Below are 14,247 nucleotides of genomic sequence, written 5' to 3' on the forward strand. Positions count from 1 at the left end.
TCTTGGTCAGCGTCTTGCGTTCTCGCGCTCCTGCACAGCTCCTCTGCTGGGTCTTCCTCTTCCCCTGCTGCCCTCTTGTGCTTCTGCACTCCACCCCTTATACACCTGTGGTCCTTTAATGGGCTGCAGGTGTATTCCATTAATTAATGCTGCCTGGCTCGGATTACAAAGACATGCCTGACCTTAAAGCATCTTCTTCGTCCCAGTAGCAAAGTAAATGGTGTCTATTACACTCAGTTGCTTCTTCCTCATCAAGTACTAGAGTGGGGAAAGTGTGTAATGTTAATAGCCCTCAGTTGTTTCTTCCTCGTCTTAGTACGGCTAGGTACCCAAAGAAGGGAATAAAGGGGAACTGCCTTCTAATGACAAACAAAGGTCAGGGGAGGGTTAGGCTGGTTGTCACGAGGATAAAGGGGATATTGTGTTTTGTGTCAAGGTACCTCATATCCAATCCTCCTCGTTCCAACACGTCTGGGGTGATGATATCACCTGTCCTTCTCCGAGACAAGGGAACATGGTGAACAATACCCCATAACCACTTCTAGGATTGGGTTTCCCGCATGAAAGGAGGGTGTGTAATATCGTGTCTTACCCAAGGGCATCCCACTTCCAATCCCCAAGGACCCTCCATCCAGGTGGTCCTCCCTCGCTTGTTCACCCCCAGTGGAAACATCCAAAAGCGATGGCCTTTCCCTGCCCTCCTGCGTAGAGGATACAAGGGGAGTAGATGTGTGAACACCCTCAGGTTTCTCACCACACACACACACACACACACACACACACAAATTACGTTACGTGACGATAATCGCAAGCATGTATGCACAAGGGGCGGTTGATAAGTGGCATGCAACATTGAACTATTATTTGTAATGTTCAATGTCTCTGTTCCCAATTTCTTTGCAGTTGGCGTTTGATTATGGCGCTTAATACCAGGATCCTATTGGACAGTACTGTGTGTCTCGAACGTCTGAAGGCATGTTTTACACTAAAATAGAGCCAGGTCTTTTTCAATTTACCTTTCTGTCCAAAAAATGGTCTGCAGTCGAAACTCCCAACTAGTTCTTATTGTGAGAATGTATCCACGCCAGACTACCAATAGAGAAGCTGGTGAAGGTCTTTTCATCTATATAGGCCCGATTACTCTGTTAATTACTAACTGTGTATAGGTAATGTTGTCCCTCTCACTAAAACGGGCACATCTATCCGAGAGGCTCAGGATATAATTTATTATATTTTTAAAGACCTGGTTAAAAATAACGACTGCAGTACCAACAACAAAGTGAACTACTTTACAGCGCCACACTTGAATCAGCGGCAAAAATTAAATGTTGGGGAAGTGGGTGTAGGGTGAAACATTAAAACTGCACATCTTTCCAGAGGCATTCACAAAACCAGAATCTACTGCACAGGCCAGTTCCTTCTGTACATAACTAGTGCCTTGGGATAACTGAACTCTGAGTGATCACATTTTCAGTACTGGATCATGCAGGCTTTTCTACAGAGCAGGACACCCTTGTCCCGGCCTGCACAACCACAAACTCGTTTTTCACAACCCTGGAGAGCAAGAGCAGAAAAACTAGATGCATTGGTGCACTGCTCCGTTTTGATGTACGTGAACCTTATCCAAATGACTTTGCTTCGAACCAAATGTTTTTCATGTCCACTGTGCACGCCATTGGCCAACATGTGTTGGATAAAGCCTTTTGAGCAGAACATAAAAGCACTTTAAACAGCACAACCAGAGGGCAAGCTTCACTCCATGAAGTCCTGAACCTGGACTTCCATTGCAATAGGTAGAAAACGTAGTCAATTGAGGGAAACAATTAGAGTTGGTGTTTTTTCTGCAAAATATAAACAGTAACAAGGATTAGCAAAGCCGACAATTTAGGATTTAGTGTATACTTGGACAGGCCTTTACCAGGCACTGCCGCAATGATATCACTATGGCAACAACTGGAAAATGGTGCAAGGGCCCAAGCATATTTTCTCAATGCCTGGCAAATGCCTATGCGATACCTATATGCCAGGCAAAACGAATGGCTTTGCCAATGGTTATTTTGAATAGGCCTTCAGTGCAAGGGACAATGCAAGACTTACCGATGATCTGGACACAGAATAAGAAACAATTGTAATGGGTTATTTAGAAAGCGCTTAATATTCAGAGGTTTCTAAGCGCGGGCGCGGGGATTGAAACTGTTTCTCAGTGTCTTGCTTCCAAGACGAGCATGTTGTCCCCAAGCTATCCTTTCGAGGTCAAGACAGACCGCATTACTAAACAAGCATTGGCAATGCCAACAGTTTGGGCTTTAGTGTAGGAATGGGAAAGGCACTTATCAGGCACTGTCGCAGTGGTATTAACTAACTATTGATGGTAGCAGGTGCAAAATGGCGAGTACTGGGCATCTAATAGCAGTGCCTGACAAATGCTTAATAATTACACAAAATCCAACACTGTTGGCTTTGCCCATGCTTGTTATAAGATGTGCCTGTACCCCATACATGTAAACTTTACCATTTGACAAGACCGGATTTAGAAACGTAGTTGTTGCATTAATATTAGACCATTCTAGATGTTTCTCATAGAGTGACGGCAAGAGAAACCAGATATTAGCATTGAAACCAAAATAATCGATCTAACCTTCTCTCACTTGTGTGCAGTTGGCAGACAGCTTAAGTTCTTATCACCTCTTCTAAAAGATTGTCTACTTCGGTTAGGCCCGAAAACAAACTAACAATTACCTCAAGTGCACTCAACTGTAGAACACACTGCCTTCTTCAAATCTTGGAGAACAGATCTGGAAACACCCACTAACATAGCATAACATAGAAAAGGACAGGCTTGAATTAATAGGGAGGAAGCAATAACTCTCTAATGCCTGCAACCTTAAAAACGTCCTATCAATAGTATGGGGACAAAATGGGGGGTGAAGGGGCGTAGTTTGGGAAAACGCAGACCTACTTTGTTGAAGGGGCGGAATATGGTGAAGGGGCAGAGTCTGGCAGAGGTGGAGTAAAGTGGGGGGGCATGCACTTATTTGGCCCTAAGGCAGCAGAAAGCTTAAATACGCCACTGGTAGCTACCACTGCATTGGCTAATGTTTCTTTAGCATGCACACTCTATACACAAATAGCCTTATGGCACGAGTTGCGCAGTAGATCTTAAAATTATTGTGAACAGAGGATAGCACAGGGGCAACATACTGGTCTTAGAAGCAAGACCACGCAGATCCGTTGATCTGCGCTTAGAAAACGAACTCTGATATAAAGTGTGTTATAAAAAAACAAATTAAAAATAGAAGAAAAAATCATTGAACTACTAACCTGAAATATCCACCACTTTAACAGATAAAGCATTGGGAAACTTTTCTTTAAGAATCCTGGTTATTCTCACTTCTCCATCTGGTCTTGAAGTAAGTGTTCTCCTTGCACTGCATGAAAGGCCGATCTATTAAAGCAAACCACCAACGTTACGGTTTTCAAAATATGATTGATAAGTAGCTATTTTCTGTGCATACATCTATACTCTTCACGCACGAAAGAGCACTGCATGCTCATCGAATGATCGGGCTGCTTGCGCGTTCGAGAAAATAACTGTAGCAATCCATTTAAAATATAAACAAAAATGAATATCCTACTAGTCTCACAAAACTGAGCACCACTAAAATTAGTTATCCACAACCTTCCTTGGTCTTCCATCTTTGCAGAAAAAAAGACCTTCCATTCACTGGTTCCATGTGGAGCAGAAGATCTTGGAGACAGGTTTCCTGACCCCACACAAACGGGATCAGAATCCCTTGGCCAAATGGAAATCCAGCTGCGCAGTAAGGAAGAGTTAAATCCACCTCATTAAGAGTTCGGAAGAATGCCAACACCCAACTGCAACCCCGAGAATGCTACTCTGAAATCTAGGTTTCCCCAAGACTGCAAAATGCAAATCGGTGCTCCATTTACACAAACCTATTTCCACCACACTTTTCAAAGCACACTCAGACCATGCACATTTTCACAACAACCTTGCATGGTTCATTATTCCCTCCTATTGGGACATCCCACACTCAGAGTGCAACTTGAGAAATTGTAAATTAAACATTGTTCAACAAAGTTAGAGATGTAACAATTACCCAGGCATCTAGTGAGGGCAAAGCATGAATTCTGCTCAAATCACCCATGCCCAATTCCACCCCCAGCACCCGACAGAATTACAGAACTATCTACCTTGGTGTAAGAGACCTTACCCAGTGCACTTCTGCTCCACACCGATGTTACTCCTAGGTTGTGCACCACTGTAGTTCTACTCCCAGTTACGATATCCCTAAAGTATACCCCACTGACTTTACTGCTCGGTTGCATCCCACTGTATTTTGACTCCCCAATGCCATTTTGCCCAAACTGCATTTCTGCAAGCTTTGTTTATTGGGATATTTCTGCCCCAATAATCTGGCGTGCCAGAGCCAAGCCCATCTAGATCTATGCCTAGGAATTCAGAAATATCGGTTAGGCCATTGGGAGGAGTCGTCCAATCTTTTCTTGTAAAGTTGGGATCCAGTCACCAAACAGGAGCACTTATTACTGCTTCAAGTGACGGGACAGTGAAAGTGAACAATCCACTTTCTGTTCCAGAATTTCACTTAGCACCACAATGCCTCGTCAAAGATGCAATCTACTTTCTCAGACCATAAACGGCTACAAGCAGGAGGTGGAATCCTGATGGACACCTGAATTCCCCAGTGTTGTTAATGGAAGCCAGTGATTTTGCAACATAGGTTCACCTTGAGCTGACAAAGCTCCGAGCCATGCTTCCAAAGTTTCCCGCTTTGTTGTAGTGCTTTAACCCAGTTGTTTTTTTCAGTTGCTGTCCAGCTCCTACTTACTCCCAAGCCTGTAGATTGTTTTTGCAGGCTGTTGTACTGTGCCCCTCCACACTGCTTTCGTTGCATGCAGTTTGCACCACTTTAACTTCCAGCATTTTTGCAGAATTTGGGTTGTTGTAACAAATAGCCTTCAATTAGTCCACAGTTTCTCCAACTATATTTATCAGATGATTTACCGGTAATCTTCATTACTCTTAATCCTACTCTTCCCAGTATATACTTTTGAGCCCCACTTACACCTGGGAACGCTCTTTTCCAAATGTTCCCTCCTGAGCTCTGCCCCTGCTTGGGAGGTCAATAGCCTCCTTTTTCACAATCCTTCGGTTTTATTCTTAAACTGAATCATAGGACATCAAGGAGGGACGTCAGTACTGCGCCCAGCAAGAAGGACTAGGGTTTATCTATTAGGGATATCCAAGCTAATTTGAAAAGAAGGGGGACGGGGGGTCACAGCAAATCACTCTGCCTCCATCTGCTTGCCCCCACCTGAAATAAACTTCGTTTTACATCAAGACTCCAAATTCACATCTTTTCAGTGTTTCCCAGATTGCTGCAACCCAACCCCAAAAGAGATGGCCCCAAGGTAATCCACAATCAGTGTCTGATAAAGATATTAGGACTTGCCCAAGTGGCAGCCCTACATATTTTTTTCTAGGGGCACCCCCTGCACACTGGTCTAAGAAGGCACCATACTCCCTTGTGGAACTTTCCTGAGTGTTCCCCAAGTGGTTGCTGATCTACCCTTTCATACAGCAAGAGAATGACAGCACATATCCATCTGCTAATGGACACTATGGATGTCTTCCTTCAAGCACCTCCAGATCCCAATGCAGAGTTTGACAATGAGACTCAAGCAGAAGCTAAAACCATATCCTGGGTAGTGGGCAACACCCGGTAGGCAGTAGCTAGAGCACAGCATGCCGCAAATGTAACTTTCACCTAAGACAAAAGTAAACTTTGACCATTTTGTGCTAGATGTGCCTTAAAGCCTTTTTATAAACTTTCCCAAATACACTCATACATATGTGAATTTATCTGCGTGTACGTGAGCAGTTGGCCTTGGAAGCTAAAAGTAGCTCCTGGTAGATGTTGGTGTCAATATAACCAGGCCAATCTAAAAGCTGAAACTAAATAGCTCCTAGCAATTTCGAACCCTGTAATGTCACCAATGTCTTTCTAAGGGGTTCAGTTTGCCACAGGTACTCCAGCACTTCCCTCTTGACGTCGAAACAGTTCTATGCCCCTTCCTCGCCGTGCCCAGAAGATAAAAAAAAAATACACGGGAGAACTCCCTTTTTCCATTAGTGTTACTCCAACACCACCTTTGGGATATAGGCTTGGATCAAACCTAAAAATGAGCGCTTTTGGCAGTCCCTTCAATTACAGAGATATGCGCAAAAGCCGAACTATTTCAGGTATCGGGTAATAAAATCATGACAAAAATGCTGTGGTTTGACCCGGTAAAGGTGTACCCCATTATACCATTTAAGGGGAGCCGGGGTTGCAGGGGTGTCCCCCGCTCCCCTTAAATGGTATAATGGGCCTGGGGGTTGCCCCCTGCATCCTTTACATGATTGTGGCGCAAAAAACCACAGCATTTTTTGCAGCAATATTTTTTAGTCGCACCCATTTTTGCCGCGATTTTAAGACATGGAACCCCATTTCATTAGCCTCCCGGGGAAGTGATCAGCCCGAAAAGTGAGTTGCCTCTTGTCGATCAAGCCTAAAGTCTCAAATGCAGCCTTCTGTAAAAATATCTAGTACCAGTGGAAGATTCCTGGGAGGAGCCCCCGAAACCTCTGCAGTCTTAAAAAATCAAGAGGCTTTTAGCATTCTTGCCACCCGCTTGTTCACCTTCTATGATTAGTTCCAATGTTCTCTGAAGGATTTTTTTGTTGCCACTGCAACCTCAAGTATGTACTGCTAGCCCTCCCGAACACCCCCCACACCCACCCCCACTCGCCCGATCCGTGCCTCATGCATTGAGAGGTCCGAGAATATCTGGAATCCCCAACTCTTAGAGTGGGTAAACAAGGCAGGGGAGGTGTGTAAGTTCCGGCAGAAACGCTGATGCCGAATGGTGCCAGAAAGTAAGTAGCAGCTATGGGGATGGTGACGAAGAGGAGGGATGCAAGCTCGCAGTTGTGGAGTTCAGCATAGCGGAAGCCTCAGTTTAAACGTTTGCAGATTCAGGACCATATGCACTTCTAGCAGAAAAAGCATAGAGACAGATTTAAACTGACCACGAACATACATTGCACAACAGAGATATCTGACCAAAGGCATAAGCGGGATGGCGCATTGATGTTCCGGGATATGTCAATGGCACTATTGCACATAGTAGCAAGGGGAAAAACAAAAAAAGCAAAATCTACAGGGTGAAGGTAGGAGATCGTTTGAAAAGGGTGGCGACACCAAGGCAAATTAGGTATGGAACTTCACTCGGTGAAAAGGGAACCATTACGAGCAATATGCAGAGAGAGTATTTAGTGAGGTCTTTAGTGCGCACTTCGAAAAACTGAAAGGATTTTGCCACAAGATTAAACTGCACACAGGGGCACGTTCATGTGTCCAGAGTAAGGCACAAGGAAAAAGCAACGACAGAAATGAATTCATTATGTAAAGCTGGCATCAGTGAGCTCATTAAAAGTAACACGTGCCTGTTGCAAATAGTCCCAAAGCATCTGGACGATCGTATTTAAGTGTGTAAATCTACGGGATTTGAACAGGAATATAGAGCTAGCCCATTATCCCTTACCAAAGGTGAGAGATTTATCAGCAAACTATGGGCAGGTCATGCTGGTTTACTGTGTTCAATTCTTCATCCACATACAGCCAGATTAAGTTGCATCCCGACACAAATTCACGGACATCTTTTATTACCCCGATGAGTGTTGAGGTACTGTAGCAATACCTTTTGGCGCATACCTGGGTTGGCGTTGGCATTGGCATCAGCTGCATTTCAACAGGTAGTGGAGGAATTGTTCAGTGGAATCCCATTTTGATACAGGCAGGCACGGGAGAGAAACATGAGAGTAATTCAGGTGCCAAAGGTATTGGGAAGGGCAGGCCTCGCAGTTAAGAGGGAAAAGTGTCAAATTAAGGTAAGCCAAAAGGTCTTATTCTGGTCAGGTTTTGACGAGGGAATGAATGTGTACACACCTCAAACTGGTGGATGCCATTCGCAAGGTAGAACCTCAACAAACTAGGAGCAGTGGAGGTCGTTCCAGCGATTGTAAGAATATGCCATATTCATAAAGAATTGTGCGAGTAAAGCAGCTGCTCTCGGAGTTATTGAGGAATGGAGTAGAATTTCAGCAGCATGAAGAGGTGGATGTAGCGTTATGGGTTTTGAAGGAAAAGGCAACATACACAACCACCATGTACAGGTTTGACCTGAAAGCTCAAACGTTTGCCACTGTGGATGCGCACGCTCCTGGTTTGGGGAGGTATTGTGCCAAGTGGCGAGTGTGGCCGAGATTCCTACTGCTTTTTCATCCAGCGTGTTGGTACAGAGTGAAAAGAATGACTCGGCCATAGAAAAGGAAGCATTAGTATGCAATTGGGCTTCAAAATATTTCTGAAAATGTTGATGGGGTCCCGACCATAATTGGAAGGGACCATAAACTATTACATTTGTTTACCACAAGGAGCACAGGGCTGGCCATACCACGCATCGTCACATGGTTTTCACCATGCCGGAGGGTATTGGCAAGGGCCTCAAAGCCAATACCCTCACTGATCTGGGCTTCGCTCACCGTATTCTTGAACCTACCCACATCAAAGGGAGAACCCTTGATTGGCTAGTTGATCTTAACTGCAGCATCAACCTAGTGGCAAGTTCTCCCTGCATCTGGTCGGACCACCACACAATCACTTTTAGCATCAAAGCCAATGCTCCATGCTCGAATCAAAACATTGCACCCCCAATTTTCACTGGAAACAAAAAGTTAATCACCAGGGAGAAACTGATTCCCCTCATCCTGCCCATACTAGACAACGCCTCTCATGATCAGACCCCACAGACTTGGTGGATACTCTTATCAACACCATACTCAAAGCAATAAACTCAATTGCCCCCACTAAACTGCAGAAACCTAAACCTTGTGCGCACCTCAATTCAAGGTTCACACCACAACTAAGAGTGCTCCGTAAAGAAAAAAGAAACTGAAGTCCGCTAGAAAAGTCATCCCTCCGAGACCAACAAGGATAGCCTCATTATAGCATTCCTAAACTATAAAGAAGCAATCTTTCAAGCTAAAAAGATACCTACAATATGCGCATACTACTAGCAGAATCCAATACCAAATAGCTCATCAAGATACTTAAAGAACTTGAATCTCCCCCTTAGCCCCCCCCCCGATACCTGTTATAAAGACAGTACATGGTGTACGAATATTCAAAATGCGCTCCTCAACAGAATCTCAACTCTCCAATCTAAAATCACCACCAAAAAAAAGCAGCCTTCAGACCAACTCGTAGACCAACTCCTCCCCCTGTAATTACACCCCACACTCTGCATACTATTCAACCTTTCAGCTGTTCTCCCCTTTCTATTCTAGATGTAGAAAACATCATCAAACTTAAACCAACAAATTGCCAGGGTGACACATGCCCAGCTCGCATAATCAAGCAGGCCTCTCATGAACTGGCCCCTTTCATCACTACCCTCAAACACTTCATTCAGCACGGACATCGCCCCAGACAACCTCAAGGATGCGTGGGTTATCCCCCGTCTTAAAAAACCCTCCTTAGACCCGAGCTTACCTACGAACTACAGGCCTATCACCACTGTGCCTTTTCTGCTCAAGATCCTGGACCGAGCAGCCTATCGGCAGATCCAAGACTACCTGGAAACAAATAAACTCCTAGGACTTAGATAATCGGGCTTCCGTCCCAAGCACGGAATGGAAACTGCCCTCATTGACCTTAAAACCCAAATCGAGGATCTGAAGGACAATGGAAAGCTGCTACTACTAATACTACTACTACTACTACTACTACATCTCTCAGCAGCTTTTGATTTGGTGAACCATCACATTCTCTGCCAACACCTCAAATCGGCAGCCTACTTTTCAGATAATGCTACCACATGGATTAGATCCTTCTTATGCAATAGATCCATGAGGGTCTTCTCCACTTCTTCCTCAGCTGAACTCTCTCTGGTACTCTGCGGGGTACCCCAAAGATTGTGCGTTTCCCCTACACTAAACAACGTGTTCACGAAACCACTCTGATATTCTCGACTGTCTGGGCGTCATCTACACCAACTGCGCGGATGTCGCCCAGATACTCATCCCCATCACCAGTGATCACCAAGTTGATACAAAGGCCTTAAACAATGTTTATCTAGTTATCCAGGCGTGGATGGCACAACCTGAGCTCTGTCTGAATGAGAAAACAGAGCTCCTCATCCTAGGCTCTCATCACTGACTGAGCAAACTTGGCCCCACCTTCAAATCCTTTATCATCAATGGTAATACCATTAAGGTTTCCAACGAGACTAAAACACTAGGCATCTATCTCGATTCCACCTTATCTCTCTCTAGACAAACCAATGCCGTCATTTCAGCATCCACCTACACATGCAAACTTATCACAGCCTGCCGTCCATTCCTCTCCACCTCCAATTGCACCATCCTGGCCAGAACCCTGGTCATGTCCAAACTGGACTATTGCAATGCTCTCTACTTAGGAACGAGTCAACACAATCTCAACAAGCTCCAGGTCACCCAAAATAATGCCCTCAGGGCTGCATTAAACATCCCCAGGAACCAACATATATCAGGTCAGGTCAAACAAGTTTATTCGGATGTATAAAAGCAACCATTAAACGACAAAATACACATTATAGCACAAATCCAGGTTACAGTTTGAAGAATCCATCAAACACAAGATAAACAAGATCAGAACACGTAAAAGGAAATGCAATCTTTGCACCATAACCCGACACCATAGATCAAAACATATTTATAGTGGAAAAAGGGGTCAACCCCAAGGACCCCATTACGTTACACATGGTCCCTTAACTTGACCAAAAGGTCACAAGACTAATTGTCCGCCCTTGTCACTCAGACGCGGCCCCCCACAGGCCTTTTACCCAGAGGAATACAGTTCGCTCCCGACAGGACAGTACAGTGTGTGACAGTTCCAGGTGGGGCAACGGCTCCCAAATAGGGGCACGAGCTAATTGTAATCCCACTATATGGGGCCCACACATAACCCCCAGATCTTCTCAAAACTTCCCTGACCATTTGACCATTCCTGAAGACAATTTTAACAGAGTCAGAGGGGGTTTATACCTTCGCCTGCCAGTCTGACGCACCCCACCAACGCTTCCCTGGTCACAAAGGGACAGTTCCCAACAGAACGTAGCCAGTGAATACATTTGTTAGAGAGGGCATCCCTTGGTTCTCGCCTGCCCAAAGACAACTTAGGTACCCCATGCAGGAAAACCGTAGCAGTTCTTTTCCCCCCATGTACAGGACTCTTGGGGCTGCGCCCCCTTGGACAGAAGCCACGTGCTCCGCTCCCTCCCTCCCTAGGAGGATTGATTGTCAGGACGTTTGGGGGACTCTCCCCCATCACAATTGGTTCGATGCTCCCAGTGGGGTGGCCCCTCTCTGCGTTAGGGTGCATCAGCTGGACATCCCGAGTAGGGCTCATTGATGCATTGGCGGTCCTTTCGCGGGGTGGGATAATTGAAGGTAGCTGGGGGGGGTTGAGTCCCTTGCCATCTGGGGGCATACTGGAAGACTCCCCCGGCGGGTCCCCACCACCCTTCCCCTCCCCTCTTATTCCCCGGGCATCAATCAGTACCAAAAGCAGTTTCTTGATGATTGCAATTTCAGAAAGCACTTGAGCACAGGAGCAACAGCTGACAGTATGCACCTCCTTCTGTAGTGGAGCGGTGGAGGAATAGCTTCCGTGGGTGACAGGTTTGAGAGCCCTGAAAGGGGTTAGATGAGAAAAGGAGCAGGACCCTGAGATTGATGCTAGTAAGGTCTCGCTCCATGAGCTACAGGTGGAGATAGGCGGGAGATTATCTTCAGTTGCTCCAGTAGTTTCTGTGTCCAATAGATCCAAAGTGGTAGCAGCTGTGGCTGGGGGTGAGTGGACGAAAATAGGGCCCGAGGTAGGTGGGAGAACAGGTGGCAGGTGTAGGCTTACAGTGGGCGAGCTGGGTTGGGGAGTGACAGAAACAACAGGTGCCAGGGATGCAAAAGGAAGAACTGACACATCACCAACCCCCCCTATGCCTGTGCCAGAGGCATTGGCCAGAGGCATGGCTTCAGAGTTCCCAGAAACGGTGGGCAGAGATTCTTGACAGACAGTGTCTTCGAGCTTCTGAGTTGGGAGGGTTCCTTTACAGCTCTGCATTGGGAAGTTAGCCAGATTACTGGAAGGCCCCCCCCCCCTGCATTCGGTTCCTGGGGTGGGTGCTTTTGTGCCCTCCACGGTATATATAGGCTCTCGGTATACAGGGTCAGTATCAGAACATAAGGAGGCCGCGGAATGGGGCTTAGCTTTGGGCCTAGATTTTTCGGTTGCACCCTGATGGCTACTTCTCTTGATGACCAGGAGTTTTCTTGCTAGTGTATGCTCAGGGGCTTTGGACAGGGACTCAGAGCAAAACGTGGGCAGGGTAGATGGCGTGGTAGATGGCAGGGAGCCAGCCGGTTTCGTGGCCGGTTTCCTTGGCGCAGCATGGCCCCTAAAGGACCTCAGGGACTTTATTAGGGACATGACGGAGCCCCTCAGAACTGACCAGTAGAGGGCTGTGCTGAAGTCCCGGGTCCGGCCCCCAGCAGGTTTTCACGGACTCTACGCCGTTAGGTAAGAAGACACCAGCAGGCCCAGGCGCAAAACACTTGTCTGCACTTACTTTTTCTTGTCGCCCCCGTCCGATGGCCAACACAAGGAGTGCCTCCCTCCACGTACGCCGAACACCAGCGGCGCGAAACACCGCGCCCTTGCCCCGCCGCGGGCTTCACCGTTGCGGGGCTTGTAGCGCCGAGATAAGTCCAGGGGGCGTGGCCTCCACCAGGAAGGGGAACGTCCCTCCAGGGACCCAGCACCAGCGGCGCCAAACACCGCGCCCTTGCCCCGCCGCGGGCTTCACCGCTGCGGGGCTTGTAGCGCCAAGATAAGTCCAGGGGGCGTGGCCTCCGCCAGGAAGGGGAACGTCCCTCCAGGGACCCAGCACCAGCGGCGCCAAACACTGCGCCCTTGCCCCGCCGCGGGCTTCACCGCTGCGGGGCTTGTAGCGCCGAGATAAGTCCAGGGGGCGTGGCCTCCGCCAGGAAGGGGAACGTCCCTCCAGGGACCCAGCACCAGCGGCGCCAAACACCGCGCCCTTGCCCCGCCGCGGGCTTCACCGATGCGGGGCTTGTAGCGCCGAGATAAGTCCAGGGGGCGTGGCCTCCGCCAGGAAGGGGAACGTCCCTCCAGGGACCCAGCACCAGCGGCGCCAAACACCGCGCCCTTGCCCCGCCGCGGGCTTCCATATATCTGACACCAGACGCAGCCTACACTGGCTCTCAGTAGCTCAGAGAGTTTCACTGAAAACCCTTGCTCTCACGCATAAATGCCTAGCCAACCTGCCGCTTCAACCCACACACCACCAATCGCCCTCAAAGAGCAGCCCAAGCGCATTGCCTCTCCCTAACCAGATTTAAACTGCAAACAGCTAGGGGCGCCAGCTTCCCAGTCCTTCCCACCAAACTGTGAAACTCACTCCCCCCCCATCCTCTCAGAACAGAAACTTCCTTCCACTGCTTCAAGAGCAAAGCTAAACTCTGGCTCCTGGCCCAAGATGCCTGCAACCCCTGCCCTACTTCTCAACATTAAACTCACCCTCCATGATATTGCTCGATCTGTGCATTCTCATTGTAAATAAACTGTAAAGTATGCTGTAATTACATTGTAATGTATATTTCGTAAACACCTGCATATGTTTTTCTTGCTGTTTTGATTATGTATTGTAGCTGAAGACATGCGCCCAGATGCCTTCGGGCCAGGAGCACTTTACAAATAAATAAATACAAATAGGAGTACAACTTCAGGGTAGAGTATATCACAAGTAAACAGAACAGAGTGGCAGACTGCTTGTCTAGTTTACAGAGATGCTGATCTTAGCAAGGCGGACGAGGCGAGTGAGGAGTGGGCGGCTCGTGTAGAGCCATGGCAGGGTTCAAAATGAGATTCGATGAGCAGGAGCTCAAACCAGCTCCAGGGTGTCTGGCATCACCCTGTAGGCTGGAGCTAGCGCAGGGGAACCAGAAGCAACCAGAGATTCTTCTTGAACCTTTTGCCCATTTTGTATGAACCATTGTGTATGTGTGCATTGGATGTGTTCCAATTCTTTATTAACATT

The 14,247-nt window shown here is 47.2% G+C and overlaps 1 protein-coding gene across 1 annotated transcript in view; it reads right to left on the reverse strand.

Moving 5' to 3' along the window:
* Positions 1–14,247, reverse strand: part of BOLA3 (bolA family member 3) — a 204,657-nt gene that overhangs the window by 90,892 nt on the left and 99,518 nt on the right. The window contains exon 2 of the mRNA XM_069617645.1: positions 3,322–3,445. Within this exon, the coding sequence (XP_069473746.1) occupies positions 3,322–3,445 (124 nt within the window). The remainder of the gene's footprint in view (positions 1–3,321; positions 3,446–14,247) is intronic.

Source organism: Ambystoma mexicanum, chromosome 10 (genome assembly GCF_040938575.1).
Source record: "Ambystoma mexicanum isolate Mex_15411 chromosome 10, UKY_AmexF1_1, whole genome shotgun sequence".
Taxonomy (NCBI): Eukaryota; Metazoa; Chordata; class Amphibia; order Caudata; family Ambystomatidae; genus Ambystoma; species Ambystoma mexicanum.